Genomic DNA, 8,806 nt, shown 5'->3' with positions numbered 1-8,806 from the left:
CCCTATCCACTGGTGCCAACTCCCCCGACAAGATCGCCTCAGCAGGGGGACACACATGTCGCTGCCCCATCTGGCCCCCAACTGCTGGCGCCAACCCCACCCCCCACCTCTGACGCCGGGCCAGACGCGGCCCCGTCGCATGCGTCGCCTAGCGACCGGGTGGGCACGGCGACTGTTGTTGAGCCCACATGCAGTGCGGTCCTGGACACCCACCCAATGGTGCCGCCCGTCGACACAGTGGATGATGATCCTTTGTCGGGACAAGATGTCAGTTCGTGCACATCAGCGCCTACGGCCGCCGCACCACATGCTGATCTTCCCGCGCGGGCGGACGCACGGGACTTCCAACCTGGTGCCGTCCAGCCACCAACCCATGGCCAGCTGATTGCTCCGACTGCTGATGCGCCTGATGGCCAGCCCGCAAGCCCTGAAGCGGCCCACACACAACTGCAGATCCTTCAAAGACCCCAAAACCTGGACTCTCCCAGGCCACCGCCCTCCGGCCCTCTCGCTGACGGCCCATTGGAGGAAGATGCAGTCCAGACGCCAACGCCGACCATCAGAAGTGCGACGCGCTTCGCGTCCCCCCCTGTCACGCTCCGCCGCAGCCGCCCGCGTGCCCCCTCGACAAGCTCTTGGACCCTTGGCGACTTTCTCGCCGCGGCCACCAGGCAGCTCAGCTCGGTCCTCCCCGCTCCGGGCCGTAAACCGAGAAGACAGCCGCTGAGCTTCGCCCAACCTCGGCGCGGGCGCTCGGCCACCGTGGCCAAGACGAAGATCGGGGCACCGCCGACTGCCGCACGCCGCACACAGGTGCAAATACTGCGCACGCTCGGCATCGTTGACGCGGATCAGGCGATCACCCCGGAGGCCATGAAAGCTTATGATGACATCTTTGCCGCGCCGATTCCCAAGACGGTCCTTGCGGCCATTGCGGCACTAGTTGGGCGCGAGCTTCCCGCCGACCCCTCTGTCGCACCGGTTACTACGGTCATCGCTGGCAGGCCCATCGAGGCCTAGCTGTGCGCTTGTACCCCCTGTGTCGATCATGCTTTTATGGATCATGGACTGAAGATTATCGTCTGGAATGTGCGCGGACTAAACACCCGCGCTAGGCGCACCACCATTCGCTCGCTGGTCGTGTCTACCGACGCATCGATCGTCTGCTTCCAGGAAACCAAGATGGAATTCATCCACATGTCCACTGTCCTCGAAACGCTTGGTTCGGACTTTGATGACTATGTTTACCTGCCGGCGATTGGCACTCGCGGTGGTATCCTGCTGGCCTGGAAGAGCAGGATGGTGACTGTTGACAATCACATGTTCAGCCCCAACACGCTCACCACCCAGGTTTCGACTCCATCGAGCGTGGACGCCCCCTGGTGGCTGACCATTGTATATGGGCCGCAGCAAGACCAGGAGAAGATCGCGTTTCTTCAGGAAATCCGCGACGTCCGTGCTAGCTGCGACGGCCCTTGGATGCTCTGCGGAGACTTCAACTTGATCTACCGAGACGAAGACAAGAACAACGGGAATATTAACAGACGCATGATGGGGCGCTTCTGCCGTGTTATCAACGACCTCGCGCTTAAGGAGGTTTACCTCAACGGTCGACGATACACATGGTCAAATGAGCAGACCCCGCCCACGTTGGTCCACCTCGACAGAGTCCTTTGCACCGCGGATTGGGAGGAACGGCACGGCGAGTGCCACCTGCGCTGCCTTGCCTCGGTTGTTTCCGATCACAGCCCGCTCATGCTGGACTGCTCGCCCTCGCCCCCGATGCACCGGCGCTTCCAATTCGAGGAATACTGGACGCGCATTGCCGGCTTCCAAGACGTGGTTGCAGCTGCTTGGTTTTCGGTGGACGACCCGAGCCCGTTCCGCCGCATAATGCGGCGCATGAAGGCCACCGCACGCAGACTCACGAGCTGGAGCGCTCGCGCCGTGGGCAACATCCGTGACCAGCTCGCGATCTCGCGCGAGCTGCTCCTGCGTCTTGACTCGGCCCAGGAGCTTCGTCAGCACACGCCCCACGAAGACTGGCTCCGCCGACAGATCAAGCTGTCATACCTTGGCCTCGCTTCGCTCGAGCGAACCCTGGCTCGACAACGCGCGCGCATCTCTTCTCTCAAAGACGGGGACGCCAACACATCCTTCTTCCATCGCCAGTGCACTTATCGCAAGCAAAAGAACAGGATCCACTCCCTGTCGGTTGACGGCGTCGTGCTCACCGACCAGACTGACATGGCTGCGGCGGCCTTCGCGCATTATGATTCTCTGCTCGGGACCGATCGACCTCGAGATTGCGCCCTTGACCTGCAGCATCTCATCGAGCCGGCCGCCCTTGACGACCTGGAGGCCCCATTCACTGAAGACGAGATTTGGCAAGCCATCAAACGCCTGCCGGCGCGCAAGGCGCCCGGCCCGGACGGCTTTACCGCGGAGTTCCTTCGATCCTGCTGGCCCGTCGTCAAGCACGACTTCGTTTGCGCCTTCCAGCAGCTTCATTCGCTCCGTGGACGAGGATTCAGTTATCTGAACCAAGCGCTGCTCACACTCATCCCAAAGCGCGCCGACGCTGCCAGCCTGTTCGACTACAGGCCCATCAGCCTCATCCACCTCGTCCACGGATCCGAGCCCGTTCCGCCGCATCCATGTGGACTCGGACTGTCATACATGTGGACTGCCACCCGGACTGTCATACATGTGGACTCCGCCAGGGCGACCCGGTGTCACCGCAGCTCTTTGTGCTTGCTGTCGACACGTTGGGGCACTTGTTTCGCCGGGCTGCTGAACTCAACATCCTGCAACAGCTGCACCCCCGTCGTGCGATCCCCATCATCTCGCTTTATGCCGACGACGTCATCCTCTTCTGCCACCCCTCACCCAGCGACACGTTGGCGGTCAGAGAGATTCTGCAGCTTTTTGGCAGAGCTTCAGGCCTGCGGATAAATTTTCAGAAGAGCACGGCCACGATGATTCGTTGCGTAGCCGAGGAGGTCGCTCCGGCCATCGCGACGCTGGGATGCCCCATCGCGCAGTTCCCCATCTCCTACCTGGGTATCTCCCTCACCTTGCGACGCCCGACTGCTGCCCAACTGCAGCCCGTCGTCGACAAGACTGCCGGGAAGCTGCCCACTTGGAAGGCGCACCTCATGAACAAGGCTGGACGCCTCGCCTTTGTCAAATCCGTGCTCTGTGCAATTCCCCTGCATCAACTCCTTGTGCTCGCGCCGCCGAAGAAAGTCCTCAAACTCCTTGAGAAGATCCAGAGAGGCTTCCTCTGGGCTGGCCGCACCGAGGCTCAAAATGGCAACTGCCACGTGAACTGGCGCCGCGTCTGTCGCCCCACACATCTAGGCGGCCTCGGCATTCATGACCTGGAGCGCACGGGCCTTGCCTTGCGCACCAGATGGCTCTGGTTCGCGCGCACAGACGGAAACAGGGCCTGGGCTGGCCTCGATCTGCAGTTCTCCAGTGAGGAACGTGCATTCTTCTTTGCGTCCACCTCCATGGTCCTTGGCGATGGTCGGCGAGCATTGTTCTGGGAAGACCGATGGATCAACGGGCAATCCATCTCTGAGATCGCCCCCCAGCTATATGCCCTCATCCCCAAGCGCCGCCGCAAAATAAGAACAGTGGCCGATGGCCTCCAGGCGCACACATGGGCATCAGACATCCATGGCGCCCTTGGCATCCAAGAGATTGGCCAATACTTGCTAACCTGGAGGGCCATCGAGAATATCACTCTCTCTGGTGATCCAGACCAGCTCCATTGGAAGTGGAATGCTGCTGGCACATACACCGCCCAGTCCGCGTACCTAGCCACCTTCCATGGCTCTACTTCCTGCCCGGCATGGAAACTTAATTGGAAAGGCTGGGCCCCCCCGCGAGTGAAGTTCTTCCACTGGCTCGCTAGTTTGGGACGATGCTGGACAGCTGATCGTCTCGCTCGCCGCGGACTGCCGCACCCTCCTCGCTGCCCGCTATGTGATCAGATGCCGGAATCGATGAACCACCTGATCATGGACTGCCCCTTCACCAAGCAGATTTGGCACGACACCCTGTCTTGGCTGCACCTCCCTTGCAGTGCACCTAATGGTGAAAACTCCCTGTCGACCTGGTGGCACACGGCGCGCCAGACCACACCCAAGCTGATGCACAAAGGACTAACATCCGCGACGCTGCTGATCCCTTGGATGACCTGGAAGCATCGCAACGATTGTGTCTTCAATGCAGCCACCCCTTCGACTAGCGTCTTGGTTGCAAAGATCAAAGAAGAAGCTGCGCTCTGGGCGACCGCGGGTGCTCGAGGCCTGCGTGTCATCCTCCCACAGACCTGGGATGTACACTGAAGTCATTTTTTGTTTCTCGCCTGTAATGGTGCCTCCTAGGAGGATGTAACAAACTATCTCTCTCTTTGCAATTTAATGAAACGCAAAAGCCTTTTTGCGTTTTCTCAAAAAAAAAAGAAATAATACAATAGCTATCACTGTTGTAGCTAGAAGAGTCATGTAAAGTCTTGCTATCCCCTCAATATCCAATTGAAACAAGTATCATGCTGTAGTGCTGTTGTAAATTAAGCACCATTTACCATGTTATGCATGTTAAAAGAATTCGTGTCACCTGTTATTTAAAATTACCAGACTCTAGTGTCTATCCATTGTCATTCTGGATTTGGTTCCCTCGTGTGATCTCTACTGCTTTCTCTTTTTTGTGTCACGCGATTCTGAATTTCCGTGTTGGCGACATCTTCGGTATAGTCGTTGATTGCTTTTCTTTACTACTACCTCCGTCCATGTTTAATGCCCCCCAGACCAAAACGCAGGTACCAAGACGTCTCAGCGCATAGTAACCCACAAGAGTCTAACCAACCATGGCGTGTAAAATCCCTCTCCGTGTCCCATTAATTCTCTGTTTGTTCCTCCTCTTAATGCGCTGCGGCCGCTGGCAAAACAAAAAGCATGCGTTGGCTGCATGCAAATGACTATCCGCTCACCTTGCTGCATGCCGCCGTTGGCAATAACTACCGAGAGCACCGACCAATAAAAAAGAACGAGCGTTTTGCATGTGGCCTTTTAAATCAGGACGTGCCTAACCTGCTCACGGGACTAAAAAATCCGGAGGGAAGTAGTATCAATTAAAAGAAGCGTCTTTCATGCACTTATTTTTTTAAACAATTCATTACGTTGACGTGTGTATCAATACCTTTGTTCAGGTGCACGAGCTGGTCCAGCCCTTAAATAATTAATTGGCAAAATTATGAACTTGTCTTGTATTGGTTTGTGGTATGCTCTGTTGTGCTGGGAGTATTGTTGCTCTCTACATTGCTGTTCTCATGGAAGGAAGTTAGAATTGATATAACTTCGCATTATTGTTCTCTCTATCTTTCTTGTGCTGGTTTTATTGCTCATGTACTTGTCAACTTCTTGCGCATGAATAATTTGTGGTGGTTGGCACAAAATCTTGATCCATGTAGATAACATCTGATAGTTAAACTTGGTTTACCAATGCAAATGGTACATAGGGTTTAACCAAATGGGAGATGTTAGCAGGAATCTCATAGTGGCAGAGATTCAACCCCCCAGCAACCGAATTGGTCGAGTGGCCAAGTGGGGATCACCCAATCCCTTAGTGGAACTAATCCCCTGCAACCGAACATTAGCCTAAGGGTGGGAGTACATACTCCCAGGAGTACAAAAGAGGAGCTCTAGGACAGAACGAAATCATATACTCTGGGTAGATGGCACAGTGAGATAAGGACTAGGACGGAGCGAAGCTGGGGTGCAAGGAAAAGCGACCTAGATTTCATAATTGTGATTTTAGCATGCCAGAGAAACACATCAACATGAACAAAAAAAATAGCTAAAAGGGGTTATGAGTATTGCAGCCATTACCACTTAATCCAACAATAAACATAACAACAAAAGTTGGCATCCATAGTAAATACATACCTGCACATTACCAATAAGAAGGGCAAATAAGACTAAACCCGATATCGAGACAAAAACAGCAAACAAATTCTCCCATGTGTAAGTGCTTGTTTTCAGATTTTGACCAAGAGAGCTGCGATAGGTAAACCAATACATAAATACAATATCGAATTCAACATTCCTTGATGGAGTACAAAAATAGTTAGGGGAGGGGCTAAACCTTAGACTTTGCAGACCCCACCAAAAGCAATAGAAAAATTTCTCAAAGAAACTCGTCGATTGTGAAACAGTTCGGAGAGCCGGTAGGTAAATTCCAAAGGTTGGGTCTATATCGTCGCTGCCATTTGTCAGACAGACATTTTGCAGGAAAATATTGTCTCTAGCTGTATTACTCCCGCAATATAAAGATGCAAAGTTACAGTTTATCTTGCCACATTCTTTTCTCCAGCAGGTATCTTCTCGCTGAATGGAAAGAAGGTACCAAAGGGCTCCAAACACCTACAAGCAGTTACAGTATCAGCCCTTCTTAGTATCTTGAGTATGGCTATCAGCTAACCAAATATATGCAAATAATTGCAAGTCATCTAGAGATTAACCCTCTTGTGAAGAAATTAATCATCATAGTATACAGGCTGATTTAAAATCATTAAGTTATTCGGGAAGATATTGCTTAGTGAACTAGTATTTGCTTAGGAGTGGACGTACAACCCCACCACCTACAGGGCTTCTCCTACAGTTTTTTTTAGGGAAAGGATAGCAGATCATATAATCTTGGGAGAATCAGAAATACAGTCCAGTTGCACACACAAGTGCTGCTAAGTCAGCTGGGAGAGGATTGTGCCACATAATCTCCATTCTGCAGTTCTCTTTCGAGAAAAAACAGTATTTGATTGGATAAGATGTTCAGCGCCTCAACGTTTCCAAATCACCATCAAACCAGATCAGATATTCCAGATATATGATCCAAAAGTGTCAGCGATACGGGAAACAGGGTCCCCCAGGCCCGCTAAAGATGGGCCTAACACAGCACCACGAAGCTCAAGGAAAGGGAGGGAAACCTTGCTGTGGGCTCCCCAAGCACAAAGGCATCCGGCGTGCAAGAAGCCCAGGAAGGTGGTTGGGGTCCTTTCCGACCACCCGAACTCCCCCGAGTACCAGCTCTGCTCTTGTGGGCCCTTCGGGGGACCCACACCAACTGGTGAAGTATCAATACAGGTCTGACTGGCTCTCTTCGGGTTTTGGTTCAAACCCAAGGGCCGACCGGCACATTAAATGTTACCTGCATACCTACGATACGATGAACAGTAAGCCGGTTCGCATCATTCTGAGGTGATACAGCCTGCCATGTATCAGAAAAGTGACAGGCGCAACCCACCTTTCTGACTACAAACCCAATTGGGGGCGGCACGTCTCTCCACCACTGATGGATGGGGCCCTGCGAGCTGTGGGCGGATGGGCGACTTGTTTTTGTCAAACACCACCTGTGCACGCCAATCTATTTTCTGACGGACCCGCATGGGCTGTGCAGACTACACTGTTCAGTTTGTTTGTGACATATTTTGTAGCAGGCCATTGTGGTGCCCCCCGTCTTTTTATAAGGGGGGGACCAAAGCCATGCAAAGGGTTCACATTTTGGAGAAGCATAGCTCTACAGTAGACTAGCGCTCAACACTTCAGAGGAAAAAAGAGAGGAAGAGTTCATCCTGTAATCATACATATCAACATCAACAGATCAAGAACACAAGCAGGACGTAGGGTGTTACACCTCGCGGTGGCCTGAACCTGGGTAAAAAAAAACATGTTCTTTGCTGAAGTGATTTGAAGTGTTTTTGCCCCTGGCTGAACAAAGAAAAGAGGGATCTCCCAGGTCTTCGATATCGACGAATTCCCCGTCGACATCTGGCGCGCCAACTAGGGGGCTAAGGCTTCAGGTCTCTTCAGATCATCTTCATCAACCATGTCCTCATCCGCGCAAAGACCGAAGCACTCCGGCGCAGCTGGCGAAGCCCCCTCGGACGGCGTTGCACCATCCGGCAGCCGGCTCCCTTTGGGCACTCACTGATCGGCACGTTGCTGGCAGAGTTCGAATACGGAACCCAAGCGTCCGCGCTACATAACGCGTGTGTCCTTCAGCACTTTCCCGTTCTGATGGAGGAGTCTCCTAGGAGTTTTTGGCTCCAGAAAATTGTCGGGTTGCCAAGAGGCCCCCGCGTTCAAACAAGACTTGTGTCCTCCCGCCCCGGCACCAACAAGGGTCTTCCATCGCTGTGCCCGCCAAGCCTCGCTTGACGGGACCAAGAACACCGCTCCAGGCCCCACCTCACGATCACTGCTTCCGTTCCTGTACGTGCCGGGGATCTTCGTGACACCCCCTACAGCAAGAGGAAGGCTGATGCCCCCAAAAAATGGACTAACGAGTGGTGCCCTGAGCACCTCTCCGATAGACATGCGCTCTTGGACTGGCGAGACACCAAGGCATTTGCCGGTAATCGACGCCGAGCACGCCGTGACATGAAACGCAGCACAGGGTTGTACGAACAAGCGCCATCTCCGCCACATACACGACGAGGATGATGCTCGCCATGGCCAAGACGACTTCTTTAGCTCCCACGGATCCAAGGTTGTGGCGTGCATCCATGGGGGCGCTTGCATGCCCACTTCACGTCAGACAACTCAAGTTGTTGGCACGGGAGGTTAACCCGGTACTCCCAAGCGTCAAAGCATCCCAACCTCGGGCAGCGAGGCCTCTTCATCTTCAAGCTCCTCAAGAAGTCGGGTCCCTTCGAGTGGACCCCCGAGGCTGATCGGGTGCTCCAGAATATCAAGCGGTATCTCACTTCTCAACAACAGCGGTTGCCACCAAGACCTGA

At 53.9% G+C, this 8,806-nt stretch overlaps 1 protein-coding gene across 3 annotated transcripts in view; it reads right to left on the bottom strand.

Moving 5' to 3' along the window:
* LOC119316803 (cyclic nucleotide-gated ion channel 1-like) overlaps positions 1–8,806 on the bottom strand; it is a 44,990-nt gene that overhangs the window by 24,680 nt on the left and 11,504 nt on the right. For all 3 annotated transcript variants that reach the window (XM_037591191.1, XM_037591190.1, XM_037591192.1), the window contains exons 5-6: positions 6,157–6,434; positions 5,958–6,069 (exon numbers count right to left, since the gene is read on the bottom strand). In XM_037591191.1, coding sequence (XP_037447088.1) covers positions 5,958–6,069; positions 6,157–6,434 — 390 coding nt within the window. The remainder of the gene's footprint in view (positions 1–5,957; positions 6,070–6,156; positions 6,435–8,806) is intronic.

The sequence above is a fragment of the Triticum dicoccoides genome, chromosome 6A (assembly GCF_002162155.2).
Source record: "Triticum dicoccoides isolate Atlit2015 ecotype Zavitan chromosome 6A, WEW_v2.0, whole genome shotgun sequence".
In the NCBI taxonomy this organism is placed as follows: Eukaryota; Viridiplantae; Streptophyta; class Magnoliopsida; order Poales; family Poaceae; genus Triticum; species Triticum dicoccoides.
The sequence above is the reverse complement of the archived record's forward strand: the minus strand, read 5'-3'. Positions and strand labels throughout refer to the sequence as shown.